This window comes from Manihot esculenta, chromosome 2 (assembly GCF_001659605.2).
Source record: "Manihot esculenta cultivar AM560-2 chromosome 2, M.esculenta_v8, whole genome shotgun sequence".
Classification (NCBI taxonomy): Eukaryota; Viridiplantae; Streptophyta; class Magnoliopsida; order Malpighiales; family Euphorbiaceae; genus Manihot; species Manihot esculenta.
In genome coordinates, this window is record NC_035162.2 from 18111915 (window position 1) to 18127467 (window position 15553).

Below are 15553 nucleotides of genomic sequence, written 5' to 3' on the forward strand. Positions count from 1 at the left end.
AACAATGAAGGTAGATGGATTTTGGGCTTTCAACGGTTTTTGGGCAATTGTGGAGCAATGGAAGCTGAGCTATGGGGAATATATTATGCTTTAGTATTAGCATGGGATTCAGGGTGGAAGAAGATTGAAGTTCAAACGGATTCTCAACTCGCGTTAGATTTACTTGCAGGTAGAGGTGCATGAGTTTTTAGAGTTGTTAATTTGGTGAGGAATTGCCGTGATCTTATCAATAGAAACTGGGAAGTCAAGATGGTAAAAATTTACAGGGAAGCAAATGCGGTAGCGGATCGTTTGACTAATTTAACTATTGGTGATGATTTTAATTAGAAAATCTATCAATGGCCTCCTGTTACTATTAAATTTTTACTGGATGCTGATAGGTTGGGGCTTTCATGGCCTAGATTAATAAAATAAGGGCTCTATCCCTCTTTTTGAAAAAAAATATATATATATATATTTATATTATAAAATATTACTTTTTATATTTATCATAAATTTTCATTAAGTGCTTAGTTATGTTTAATATTTAAAGATAATATATCTACCACATATATTAGAATTTTTTTATTATAAAAATATTATTAATTAATTGTAAAATAATTTATTAAATCAATAAATTAAATTTTAAAACAGTTCAATTTTATAATTTTATTGAATTAGAAAGTATTGTAATTTAACACAATTAATCAAATTAATTAGGAAAAGTTTAAATAAGAATTAATTTAATAATAATAATTATTATTATTAATTATAAAGTCAAATAAATTTCAAAATATAAGCAAATAAAAAAATATATTAGTATATAGCACGATTATTTCTTTTTAACTCCTTACAAACATAATACATTTATATATAGAAACTTATAAATTTAATTTTATATAAAAACACACTTAAGAATTTTTATATTATATATTCGTACCAACATTTTTATGCTCATGATGAATTATATATAAATTTTTATATAAATATATAATTTAAAAAGTATTAGATATGGGGGTTCAGTAAATAAAAAAAAATTAATTGTTAACATGTTAAGTATAAAAAATTATTATTATATAAGTAAATAAAATATTAATAAAAATTCTGAATGACAATTATATTAATAAAAAAATTTAATATTATTTAAAGAGTGAATAAAATAAAAACATAAAAAATAATTATAATTAAAATATTAAATTAAAAAATTTATATTATAAATATGCATAATACAGATATTCTTCTAATTATAAATAATAGGAAAGTGAAGGATTTTTTGTCCATCTCATTATTCCCTTTCCTCTTCACTTTTATAATATTTATATATTTATTATAGATTATATAATTATAGATATAATCAGTAATCCATCGTTAATCAAGTAATAGATTTGAATCTGTTTATAAAAAATCACAAAAAAATGATAAAAATAAATAAAAATAAAAACTGCAATACACTTGTTTTGATTATATAATAGTAATATTTTTGTTATTAATAAAAATTCACAGATATCCCATAGCAAGCCTAAAATTTTAGTTCTGCAACCTGGGGCCCACAGACTGAAGACATTATACCAGATAACCTAAAGCAAACTCATTACAACATCAAAATCCTGCTTAAAAAGCAAGTATAGAACTTACACAATATCTATCTATTAAATCCATCCAAAGTCTATAAATAACATCAGTTTACTGCCCCATAAAGCCCTTTTCAACAGAAAACATTTCCTCAACGATAATCAGTCTCACATGAACATTCATTGGTTCTGTCAAATTATGCATGTCCCCTAATCAGTACACAATCACATAAATGCAAGTCTGAATATGAACATTTTTTCCAAGTCAAAGCTCAATTCTTTCCATTTCTTTGCCTGCTCTCAATTCTGCTCGCGTAGGGTCTCCTGTGGGGTTAAGGGAAAAGGGTGAGTTTGGAAGCATGCCATTAATCATGTTAAACTGTTTAATTGGATTTATAGCCAAATAATTAAGTTAATAACTGAGGGGAAGATAATATTCATGCCTTACCAAGACTTTAAGCTTCACAAAATAATAAACTATCTTCGCGCGCATGTGCATACATATATATATTTATGTGATGCACATCAAAAAATTGGGTGCTTGTTTGTGGGAGACATCCCACATTGACAAAATACGACAATTTTAAATTGTATATAATAGCTAGCACGAAACTAAATAATTTAAGTTTAACCATTTTAGGTCGAGTAGAAAGTGTATCCAAAAGTTATTTGAAGGGATTTGAGCCGAGTCGTTTCACAAAGGTGAAAAATGGCAACATTAAGAATTTTTCCCCTTCTCTAATTTCAAAGTATTCAATTCTTAAAAGTAAATTTATTCCATTCAAGAGAAAAAATTACTAGTGAGTTGAAGGAGAAGCCATGTGGAATCCAAATGCTCTACCGGAAATAAAGTGAGAGTAAGTTATCTTTGTGCATACCTGCATTAGATTCACATGATTCCTTCATCCTTTTAGGGTCTCTCCCTTCGCTAGAGCTACCAATTTCACATCCACCAGATTCAGCCCTATTGCAGCTTTCGTCCTCCCGGTATCTCTTAGTAAATGTGCCTTCTTCTTCCATTGGTTTCCCATTATCTTCGTTGATTACATCAAAATTCTCAAAAGAAGTACAGCCTTGGATCAAGGCAGAACTGCAGGATTTATCTTCATAGGGAAACAGAAGACGGACACCGCATTTTTTAACAGTGCAACAATGTAAGGGTTTTTTGTCCTTGTCTACAGCATGGAACCTAAATGATGTATCATTTTCTCCTTCATCACCTTTAACTGCCATAAGATATAGACTGTGGTCATACAGCATGAAGAGATGATCTGATCCATTAAAACTGAGACCGAGTTTACCCTTCTGTCCACAATACCAACCATCCAAATGGCAATAAAGATCTTGGTAATCGGACTCACATCTGATACTGAAAAATGAGCCATCATAAGGTTCCTTGAATGCAACAACAATACAGAAGGCAAAACCCAAGAACTTAGGATGATGCCACTGTTGAGGCAGCCTAATGGTAACTGAAGTTCCAATACTTTGATAGCTAAACCATTCTGGAATATCACTTCCAGGGAAACCAAATGTAACTGAAGGCGTTGGATAAAAACCCTGCAACATATTAACATGAAATTTAGTATGAGAGAGAGTGAGAAAATATACAAACATGCAGACAGAGATAGACAGACAAACCCAGTAAAGTTTCTGACAAGTAGTCGCCATAAGCTGAATTTTCTGTTTAGCATCAGCCAGAATATTTCTGAGTGCATTTTGATCCAAACTGGAGCAATTTGTAAATAGGAACATATGGCGATTAAGTGAATCAAGCCACTTTGGAAGAACAGCCAATGTTCTTGATACTGTTACAAGTGAAGTGCAGCCATGGGCACCAAAATGTATCAGATGTGGTGGAAGCTCTGGTATAGATTGAAGCCTCTTGCAATAGCTTAAGTCCAGACGTCGCAGCTCAACAAGATTTTTGATACTTGCAGGAATGCTCTTAAAATTGTTTCCACTTAAACCTAAAGTTTCCAATAATGTTAAGCAGGTAATATCTGCTGGGAATTCCAAGAGATCACGATCCCTCAAATATAAATTTCTTAGAGAGCTTAAACCTGATAAAGGAGGCAATGGAAAATTTACAGAATATTCACCTTTACATCCACAAAAGGATAGTTCTGTTAAGTTGTTCAAAAATGTTACGGAGGATGGCAACTGATTTATAGCAGTTTCATCTGCTTCAAACTCAAATAAACGATGCAACTTCCCCAAGTCTGCTGGTAATTTTTCAAGTTTCGAGCAGCCAAAGAGAGAGAGGTTTATAAGGGACTTCAAATTACAGACTCCATTAGGAAGTCTCACCAAGTTTTTACACTTTTGCAGATATAATAAAGTGAGCCCGCTCATACTTTCAATTGATGTAGGTAGCTCTTTAATGGATGTTCCACCTAGAAAAAGCTTCTGAAGGGATTTCAACTTACAAATACAGTCTGGAAGATTCTTGATCCTTGCACAGTTTTTCATATTTAGTGTAACAAGCCTAGAGAAGCACTCGATGGATGAAGGCACTTCTTCTATTGCAGTCCCGTCTAAATTTAACTCTTTTAAATTCCATGAGATCTCTGGAAAAATGCTGAGGCTGGAGCAATTAGAGAGAGTTAGAATTCTAAGAGATTTCAGACAAATATTGCTTGGTAATCTCCTAAGATTTTTGCAGCCTCCCAGTTCCAGAATATCAAGCTTATCAAGATACCGGATTGATGAGGGAACCTCACCCAGACTTGTACAGCCTCTAAAATCCATTCTCTCCAGATCTATAGCTTGTGAGAGGTCAGGGGCTTCAACTAAGTGATGGGAGTAACTTAGATTAATCCGTTTTAACTTCACAAGATTCTGTAACAAAAATGACAAGAATAAATTAATACCATTGACATAAAATTCACTGATATGTAGAAAATTAGAATTGTGTATGATATACCTGAACTCCATCCCAGAGATGCTCAACCTTGCTATGAGGCATGTTCAGTTCCACAAGATTCTCCGGATGAAAATTTGAAGGCAAAGACCTCAAAGGGTACATATGCCACTGAAGAAACCTCAACTGATTAGAGAGAGATTTAAGGCCCTCAGAGATTTGCAAATTGCTTCCCTCTTTGTAGTCTCTATAATAGCGAGAACCATACAAATCAGGGAATGTAAGGTCCTCCGACTCAGAGCCTCCACGATAAAGAGAACTATAGAATCTAAGAAATCTAAGTCGATGCATTTTTGCAAAAGCATCTGGATTTAAATGCACCTCCCTTAACTTAGACATATCTAGTGATAAGCCTTCAACTGCATCAGTCCCCTAATATACCAAAATAATGCTAAGTGAGCATGTAATACTAACAAACTATTGCAATGATAATAAAGAGGCTGGCCAGACATCTCAAATGGAAATTCTTAATTAATTATGAGGTCCAGGCAAACCATTATTCTATGTTATAAAACTCTAACAGTTCAAACATGGTAGTAGAGTATCCATATCATGTTCTGAATTTATATCCTGGGATATCTCATTTTATTTGTCTACATGAGTTCTATCAGTTCTATGATTGCATGGGTTCTTGAATACAACTGCATCAAATTATTTGGTTTTATTTTGGCTTGAAACACAAATCCAGTAGAACAAGCAAAATCAAAACTATAAGGCTATGTTATTGAGTTCCAAACGTTTTAGTTTTGTTGTCGTATGATTTTGATCCTTAATAGCAAAAAGAGTTATGCTATTCTGATGTATTTGTTGCATGTTATTTACTTCCCTCTACTATTTTCTTACAAGGAAATTTTACTTTATTAATGCACTAGGTTTCACAAAAGAAAGAAGTAATTATGCAATAATTTAAACTTTGTGATAAATGTAGCGTGGCAGAGTGCTTTATTTTGGTCTGGAAATGGTTTGAATTATTTCAAAGTTGACCTGAACTGGTTTTTTGTTTGAAACATCTATTATTAACTAGCCCAACTGAACCATGAATACATACATTGGAGCCACTGTTTATAGAGTTTAGATGATGTGTATGAGACATAAAATATTGGAAGATGCAAGGACATAACTACTTCTGGGTTTGGGATCTAACCGTTTCATTTGTCAATACATGATAAATATCCTTGTGTTGCAATAATCTGCTACGATTGCCAGGCTCTTCAGGGGATTCTTGGCGAACAATTTCCCTACCCATTTCCTGCACCAAATCATGCATTGATATCCTATCATTTGAAATTGATACAAGGGACTTATCAATGAGAACACTGATTCCGATGTCTGATGAGAAACCACAACCATCTAGTATCTTTGTTACATCATCTCTTGTCTCTCTTTTAAAGAAACATGCAATATCAAGAAATATATCTTTCTCTTCATCCTCTAGCTCATCATAACTAATTCTCAACACATTTTGGATTTCCATATTTGGTGTTCTTTCCAATTTGCTCAATGTCCTCTCCCAGTCTTTTTTGCTTCTGTTGTGCAGAGAGGAACCTAAAACTTTTAAGGCTAATGGGACACCTTTTGCATACTTTAATATCCTATTTGATATTTTCATGTTGTCTTCAACTGGGTGGTCCTGTTCAAAAGCTTTCCAACTGAATAGCTGCAAAGCATATTTATATGCTAATCCCTTCACTTCATATGTCTTGTCAACTCCATCCTGAAGTAAATGTTTATCTCTAGTAGTTATGATTATCCTACTTCCTGGACCAAACCAATTGTGCTCGCCCACTAAATAGCTTAACTGCTTTGAGTTATTCACATCATCAAGAACAATAAGAACCTTCTTTCGTCGAAGACGGTTGATTACAAAATTATTTCCTATAATGGGTGTTCCCATATAAACATTTTGTTTATGAAGTAACCTAGAAAAAAGTTCATTGCGCAGACGAACTAGGCCACGATTCTCTGATTCTTCCCTAACATTTGCAAGAAAGCAACAACAATCGAATTCACTACTGATATGATTGAAAATGGCTTCAGCAATGGTGGTCTTACCTATTCCACCCATACCCCAAATACCTAAGATAGAAACTCCAGTAGATCCAGTGGATAACATTCCTCTGAGTTTCTCAATGTGTGATTCAATTCCAAAAAGCCTCTCAGTATTGCTTGAGGACATATGGCTCAATTTTCTCAAGATATCTTTAACGATTCCATCTACAAGGTCAGACTGTGACCTGAAAATATAAAGAGCAGATGTGTTGGAATGAGCCAAAAAAGGGATAAAGTAAAGTTGAAATGAATTAAAGAATACTAAAGATAATACATATCTAAAAACAAACGTTTCATTCTGCAATAATATCCTACCTTTTATATTTATTAGAACACTTTTCAGAAGTAATAGAGTAAATAAATAGAAGAAGAAGAAGAAGAAAGAAAGAAAGAGAAAGTATTAAAAGATTTTCCGATTGCTTTTAGATGGCATGCATGCTATCATAGGAAGGAGAAGAATCCAGAAGCCAATGAAAAAGTTTTATAGCCATAGCTAGCAATTACCTAGTCGTCGAATCCCACCCAGATAGATTAGCAGCCTCCATCAAAGCATATCTCCACTTCTGCAACCTGTCTCTGTCCTGTTTAAGACTGTTCTCCACAGACACATCATCAAACCTCCTAGCTATGCCATACATGTCTGATGGATTTACAGAGTAAAATACCGGCAAAACCACTAGTCCCATTGTTGTCTTGCACTCAAGTATCTTCACAAGTTCATCCAAGCAACATGTTGAATTCATATAGTTTTCCGAGAAAATTATCAATGCAATCTTTGATTGTTCAATTTTTTGCAAAGTTACCGGCGTTACTTCATCTTTCCTATCGAATTCACTATATATAAAAGTTCTAATTTCTTGCTGACACAAAGCAGTATACAATTGTCCTGTAAAATTATGTAGAGTATCTGCACCTCTAGAACTAAGGAATACATCATATTTTGCATACCCAGAAGCCATTATCAGAAATTACAAGATTCAAGTGAAGCAAAATCTCCAGCTAGAGAATTTCAGACTCTACTTCAATAACAGGAATTTAACAAAAACTCGTACTTCCCTGAAAGCATTGCAATAACAAGAAATTAACAAATAACTCCAAATTTTAAAAGGAAACAAAAGGTCCCAGCAAAATGATATCAATCAAGAAATGAGGTTAAGTGAATACTGATCAGAGAGAGTTTTGACTTGCCGAGAAAATTTAAACAGCAAAGCGAAAGAGGAAAAATGCAGAACCTCGAGCTGGCAGTGAATCCTGAATTTGACTTCGGGGTTTTCCTCCTCTCACAGAAAACTACTGTAGAGAGATGCAGAGCTGAATTTCAAAGAATTATTGAGGCCGTCGTGCAAAAACCGATTGTTTAATAAATGGACTGTCTGGTGGAAAACCGTTATGGTTTATTTGTTTGTTTGGAGGTAAAATCGAATTATCCGTATTCGCTTGGCTTATTCATTAAAGTATAAATATTAAATATTTACTTAAAATAAAATCCATAATAATGATAATTAATTAGTTTTAAAAACAAACTTGATGTTTCAAAAATATAAATATATTCTTATATAAATTAATATAATAAAATTATATTAAATTAATAATATTATTATCAATGAAAAGTAATATTTTATTATATTATTTATAAGAATGTATCATTTTCTTTATAATTAGAATGTTAATATTTCATATATCTTTGAAAATATCATTTTTTATTAAAAAAATATATCATTAGTATAAATTTATAAAATTTATAATAAAAATATTATAGATTTTAATTTTAATAAAAAATAATATTTATATATTTTTTAAAATTATTTTTCATTTTACATTAACATTATACATATTTTAAAATGATTTATTATAGCAATCATAAATTTAGTCTAATAATAAATATATTTAAATAAATTTGAGAGATTTTATATTATTCTCTTAATTTTTAATTAAAAAAAATTATTATAAAAAATAATTTTAAAATTTATTTATCTTTTATCTTCTTATGAAAAATCATTTTAAAATTTATTTTATTTACTATTTTCACTTTCAAATAGTTTGACTACGTCTGGAATTTTCAGTGTAATAACTGCTAGATTTTCATTTTATTGGATCAAGTCGAGTCTAAAAAGATAGGATCAGCCTAAAACTCACAAAGTATTCAAAGTCACTCAGTTCGGCATTTTCAGACCGAATTCAAAAGCATGAAGAGGAAGTCAGATCGCTCATGGGCTCAAACTCAGTAGGCTGAAATTTGGCTCAGTGACGTGACAGGAGAAAGAATGGCAAGTGCAATCACTTCGCAATTTATCCGTTTACGCACTGAAAAGAATTAAATGGTCACTTAATATAAAATAAATTTTAAAATATTCGTACGCATAAATCAGTGTGACAAGATAGATAATATTATAATAGAGAGGCCATCACATCTCACTAGTAAATAAAAAAGAAAAAAAATAAAAAATAAAACATATTTTTTAGATAGACTAAATTTACATACAGTAAATTATATTATTTTTTAAATTTCAAAACAACACCATCATTAATATTTAGAAGCATAGTAATTTATTTACGTGGTTTAGGTATCGAGATGCACATTTGCAAAACAAAAGAAAAGAGGATAAAAGAGGAACAAACACAAATGAACAAAAATAATTAATGGAAAAGGAAAATATGACCAACTCTTTCATAGATATAAACAAGTGGTCTTTATCTCGCCACTTGTCAACTTACCCATGGAAAATGAAATAATTCTCCGTTTCTTTTAATTTTTGGAAAAATTAGTGGAAAACTCTTTCATTCAATCTCTTTCATCACAATCCTAACTCTTAGTTTTCCCACTTCCATAATTTCCATTCTTAGCCTCTTTAAATGATTTTTTTTTTTCAAAAAGAATATGATATTTTCCGCGAAAAAGTTATGCTATTTTCAAAAAGACAAACTAATTTGATTCTAATAATAGATTATGCTAATTTTTTTTTATTTTTTAATTTTTTAAGGTCTAATAATATCTTTCTATTAATGTTAAATTTTCATTTCATTAATTATTAATAAAAAAATATTTATTCATATTTATTTTTATTATATAATTTAATTTAAATTAAATATACCTAAAATAAATATATATTTACAATATTATTCAAATTAAAAAAATAATATTATAATTTGGAAAAAAACACCACATTGACTTAGCATTGGCTAGGGGTGAGCACTGTTCGGTTTGAACCGAAATAACCGACCGAACCGATTTACTTTAATAATTTGGTTCGGTTTTAAAATAAAATCGGTTCGGTTCGGTTTTAATTTTTAAAAATTTCGGATTTTTCGGTTCGGTTCGGTTTTGGAGTCAAAATATTTCGGTCGAACCGAACCGACCGAATTTAGTCTTAAACGCAGCGTTTTATTATAGGTTATATCAATTCAATTCACTTCCTTCCCAACCCACGCCCTTTTCTTTCGCGGCGCAGTCTCCATCTCCTCTCTCAGACCAAATCCCTAATCTCCATCTTTCGCGTCTTCAGTCCCGTAGCCACAGCCACCCATCCCAGTCGCCAGTCCCACAGCCACCCACCGGCCACCCACTCGCCAAAGCCAGTCTCTTCTCTCCATCCGTTGCCGCTTCAGTCCCGCAGCCACGGCCACCCACCCACCCAATCACCAGTCCCACAGCCACGTCTCTCTCTCACGGCCATCGCGTCCTGGATCTACTCTTCTAGAGGTGATTTCTCTACTTTGGGCTTCAGCTAGTTTCTTGCATGTTGTAGCGGGGCTTAGGTGAGATGTTTTAATGGTTATCTTGGCTTCTAGAATTTAATGTGGTTTGAGGAAGAAGGGGCGAGTACTGGATTCTGCTGCTCTTTTTCTTATTTTGCCTCTCTCTTGATGTTTTTGAGTGCTTTGTTTCTGTGTTGCTTCGAGAAGAGATTTAATGTTATCTTTCCACATAAGAATCAAAAGGCAATTAGTGTTTTCGTAGCTACAAATCTATTTTCTCTTTCCTTTAGCTCTGGACAGAGTGGTTGTTGATCCTATCTGTTTGCAGTTTAAAACTACCCTTCGTTTTTAGTGTTGTACAAATTAGATTATATTATATGGGGTAAATGAAATTTTTTTTATTATGATTAGTGGATTTTTTTTTATGAAAAAAGAGACCAAATTCATTGAAATCTCTCTGTTGATTTTGTGTTTGTTTGGGGAAATGCATAAGTGTTTTAGGTGATTTTTGGATTACGGGCAATTGGGCTGAAGTAGGGTGTTAGAATTAGAGGCATGACAGGCAGGCAAATTGGAGGGAGAGTGTATATGATGAATTGAGCATTTATTATTTTTGAAGATTTTTATTTACTGTTATAGCAGCTGAATCAAATCCCTCTGATACATATGGTAGTAAACATGTTTTGTGTCTTTTTCTTTTCTTCACTTGTTGCTCTTTGGTTCTTTATTTCTTTTTGACTCTTCACTGCCTTTTTAATGAAAGCAGTATTGTTGTGGGTAATTTTTTAGGGGGAAAAGAAAAAGCTCTAATCTGAATTTCTGTTTTGATTTTTAATCATTTTTATATTAAAAAATTTGAGGTTTTTTTTTAATCATTATGTTTTTTTTATGATTAATTAAATATATTAGGTTTAAATTAATTCTTATTAGGCTTAAATTATAATATAATTAAATGAAATTAGGAAAAAAAGCTGAAAAATCGATTTCGAACCGAACCGAACCGAACCGGTTCGGTTCGGTTTTCTGTCTTATTTGGTTCGATTCGGTTTACATTTTAAAACAATTCGGTTAAATTGGTTTTGGCCGGTTCGATTCGGTACCAAACCGAACCGACCGATGCACACCCCTAGCATTGGCTACTTTCCTACTTGTATGAGAAAAGCAAATGCCTCCCTTTTTGAAAACGATGTGAAAATGTAGGACTTTCCACATAGTTTCTCTCTTTTTTTTTTTAATTTTAAATTTTTAATAATACTGCAACTTTTTGAAACAAATTAATAATATATCAAAATTCATTATAATCTATAAAGTTCAGTATAAATTTAATTAAAAAATAATTTATAAAATTTTTTTATAAATATATATCAGCTCTATTAATTGATATAACTTTAATTAAAAATTATTGTTATAAAATTTTTTACAAATATGTCAACTATATTAATCAACATAAATTAAAATCATCAAAATGCTTAACTTAGTAGAAAAACATTTTCATCTTATACGGTTAATTTTATTTGTCAAAAAATATATAATTTTTTTAGTTGAAAGATAAATTTTTTTGATAAATTAAAAAAAAATCTTAAAACATTTTGCATAAATAAAATTAACCAAAATTAGAAATACATAATATACATTTAAAGACTAATATATTTTTACTTTAAAAAGTTAATAACATAATAATTATAGCTTGTTGAGATCGTGACACATTGTAAAAATAGGAGAGTCTCGCACTAGGTCATTCGGTCTGACCAAACAATAAGAGGTCTGACCTGCGTAATGTATAAGTCAGACCTCCCATACCTCTAATATCATTTATATCCAGCAAGCCGACCTTATTAGAGCTCGAAGCAAGTAGACGACCACTTTAAAGTACTCTGGATCTCACTAGGGCCATAAATGCATATGTGATAGGGCTGAAAGAAGTGATGCGCGTGATGGACAGAGTATGGGCCAAGCAGCTCAACATTTATTAGCCGATTGTCCGCTATTAATGAGCCGCTTGATACACCTACCATAGTATTCACCAAGATTCGGCCACCGAACCTTTAAGTTCGGCTGTCGAATGTGGCTTCTCCAGCCACTTATAAAAAGGGCTCTGCCAGAAAATGAGAGAATTTTCTCTTCATTTCGAGCAAAGTTGAGTCATCTGCCCTTGTCCTCTCAAAACCTCATTTAAAAAAAACTTTCCCATGGATTTTAATTGTGGTTTTGAAGAATCAAAGCCATCCTTTCAAGTTGTAGCTCTTTGAAATCTTTGGAGCTCGTCCCCTCTTCTCTCCCAAATTTCTCTTCGTGGTCGCTGTGTTGGTATTTCAAGCCAGAGATAAGTCTGATCCTCACATCTCTTTTGTTATTTGGAGTTTTTAAAAGAGGCATCAGCTTTGTTATGGTTTGATGCTGCATACAAGCCCTTTTATGCTTTAGATTTAAATTTCTGATTTTTGGGATTAATGGATAATTTCTCTTGTATTATTATTGATGCATTTTGAGGTTTAAGTTAGTTTTAAGTGTCCCTTATGTGTGTTGAGTATGTACGTTAGTTTTTGGGCTGTTGCATGTGATTTTCATGGACTTTTGGTGGCTGTAATTTGAGGCAGAATCGGGTTCTGCTTTGCTGGAGAACTCAGGTTCGGCCGCCGAAGCAAGGTTTGGCCATCGAAGCAAGATTCGGCCAGCTAATCTGCCTCCAAAGGTTTTGACCTTCGGATCTGTAAGGGACTTTAGGCCATCGAACCTGCTGCCGAAAGTTCCTGTTCAGCCTTTTTCTACTTGTTTCCTACGAGTGTTCTTGTGTGTTCTTAGGGATTTCTTGGGGGGTTGTTTTAAGTGTTATAAAAGTTATGTTTGGTCCCTCATTTAAGTCCATCTGTGTAGGGTCGGACTTGGAAGACCGTGGAGACTTGTAGTAAGATAACTGCTTCAGTATTAGGCGTACATCAGCCAGTGGTGAGTAGAACTAAACTGAATCATTATTTAAAGAAATCAAACTTTTTAAGTATGCCCATGCATCACGAATGTCATGTCTATGCAATTAGGTTATTTTGCATTCGAGTTCACGAATATGATGTTATGCATAATTTATTGTTGTTGTGGATGGATGTTGGATGATCCACTAGCCCCCGAGTAGGTTATGATATGTTATGATGGATATGAAAGTTCAAGTCGAGGCCCATTCTACGCCCCTGACAATATGTAAAAGAAAGTCTAGGTCGAGGCCTATTCTATGCCCCCTAGCACTATGAATATGTTATGTTATGTTATGTTTAAGAGGAAGTCCTGAGGAGCACCCGTCATGGGCCGGAGATTATTGAAATCTGTAGAGGGTTACTGTTGACAAGTCCATCTTGATGTGAATTATTTGTGTTGTGACGCATTCATACGATCATATGTTTTCTTGAACTTTTTTTTTTTTTATGTTTTGCTCACTAGGCTCTTGTAGCTTATTCCCTTTTCCCTAACCCTAGGTTTGCAAGATTAGAGTTAGCTCGGAAAGTCGGCTGAGTTGTTGGTATGGCATCTTGTAATAGTATATCTGTGGACATGTATTAATTTGTGGATTAGAATTGTGTTTTGCCCGGGTTCTTCCTTGTAATCCCTGCTTCATGATCATTTTATGTAAAAATTTTTAAGTATAAGTTATGTTTGAACCGAGGTTGAGGCATGTTATGTTGACTATACTGGAGCATTTAATGAAGGCTCTAGTATGGGTTTTATGTTTTTAATTATCATGCATGCATAGGTCGAGTCTTGGTTCATGTAATGGTTATGTTTTTGTTGTTCGTGTGATCATGGGGTGTAATCGAGCCGAGCCGAGCCGAGCTTTGTAAAGCTCAAGCTCGTTTATTAAAAAAGTTTAGAAGCTCGAGCTCGAGCTCGAGCTCTAATATTTGATTCGAGCTCGGCTCGAGAATTAAATATTATAATCGAGCTCGATTCGAGCTCGACTCGTGAAAGGCTCGTTCAGTTTAATAACGAGCCTAATTCGAGCTCGAGCTCGAAAAGCTCGATTAAGAAGCTCGTTAATAAAACTCGAGCTCGAACTCGAAAAGCTCGATTAAGAAACTCGTTAAAAAAGCTCGAGATCGAATTCGAAATTAAAAAGTTCGGTTTGAACTCGAGTTCAGGCTCGAGCTCGAATTAATAATTACACTTTAATCAGTTTTTAATTATCATTAATTTAAATAATATAAAAAAAAGAGAGTGCGCATAAAAAAAATTATATAACACAATTCATAACTAAAATAACACAAATAAATATAAATTCAACAATATAATAAAATTACATACAAAGTTTAATATCAAACGAATAAAGTTGATTCCAACTTCCAACAGTTGAAATAAGCTAATATAATTTAATTATCTTCATAATCATCTTCATACTTGTTCAACTACAACTTCAACGTCCATATAACCTTCAAAATAACAAAAAAAAAAAAAAAACTCTATTAGCAACATAAACAAATGTGTCATTATTTAATTAGTACTATAAATTAAAAAAATAAAAAAATAAATTAATTTGTACCTGAAAAATAATTATAACAACAAAATTGAATGTTAAGGATCCAACCACTAAGGTAGCATGATTAGTTAGGTTATTATTAGTTACACAAAACTACGTAGTTTTGATTAAAACTATCCAATTTTAATGAAAATGTATTTATAATTAATTAATTACATAATTTAATTAATGGATTATAAAAATATTTTTTTTATATAATTAGAGTATTTTATTTAAAATTATAAATTTGTTAGTAATAATTATATAAATATATTAATAATGATTAATTAAATATTTACAGTAGTATCTAGTTTAAAAAAGATTTTTATAATTATACTTTAATTTTAAAAAGTATCTAGTTTTACAATTCAATTTATCAGGTAATACTACTTGAATAATAATATTAAAAAGTACTTATTATTATTTATAATTTCTAAAAATGTGATTTTTAATTATTTATAGTATTGATATACGACTGATTAGATTTTTTTAAGTTAAAACTTTTAATCAATAATATTTTGTTAAGATGAAATTTGAAAACGAAATATCAAAAATTAAAAACTCTTATCGATAATTATTATTTTTAACCAATAATGCTTTGATACTTAGTTAAAACTTTTAATTAATAATATTTGATTATATACATTGTTTACTTAATTAATTATTATTAATATACTTTAATAATTATTATCATCTTTTATATTGTATGCTTAATTTATACAAAAAAATTTTATAATTATACTTTAATTTTAAAATGTATATAATTTTTACAACTCAATTTATCATGTAATACTATAATTTTAAAGAATATTTATTATAATAATTAATATTAATTAT

The 15553-nt window shown here is 31.6% G+C and overlaps 1 protein-coding gene across 3 annotated transcripts; it reads right to left on the reverse strand.

The window, feature by feature from the left end:
- Positions 1-1589: 1589 nt before the first annotated feature.
- Positions 1590-7916, reverse strand: LOC110609038 (disease resistance-like protein DSC1). 3 transcript variants are annotated; one of them, XM_021748353.2, is made up of 7 exons: positions 7755-7916; positions 7027-7578; positions 5618-6707; positions 4477-4845; positions 3192-4391; positions 2429-3110; positions 1590-1874 (listed from the first exon to the last, which is right to left on the reverse strand). In XM_021748353.2, the coding sequence occupies exons 2-7, from the start codon at positions 7479-7481 to the stop codon at positions 1816-1818; spliced, it is 3855 nt and encodes a 1284-aa protein (XP_021604045.2). In that variant the 5' UTR covers positions 7482-7578; positions 7755-7916; the 3' UTR covers positions 1590-1815. The 3 variants fall into 3 exon arrangements, with proteins under 3 accessions (XP_021604045.2, XP_043810310.1, XP_043810311.1); XM_043954375.1 differs by having other exon boundaries at positions 7711-7913; XM_043954376.1 differs by having other exon boundaries at positions 7687-7913.
- Between the last annotated feature and the right edge of the window lie 7637 nt (positions 7917-15553).

Coding starts and splice junctions, on each gene's coding strand:
- LOC110609038 (XM_021748353.2), bottom strand. CDS start 7,481: ATGGCTTCTGGGTATGCAAAATATGATGTATTCCTTAGTTCTAGAGGT. Junction 6,708..7,026: donor GGGTGGGATTCGACGACTAG/GTAATTGCTAGC, acceptor TTATATTTTCAG/GTCACAGTCTGACCTTGTAG. Junction 3,111..3,191: donor CTTGTCAGAAACTTTACTGG/GTTTGTCTGTCT, acceptor AATATGTTGCAG/GGTTTTTATCCAACGCCTTC.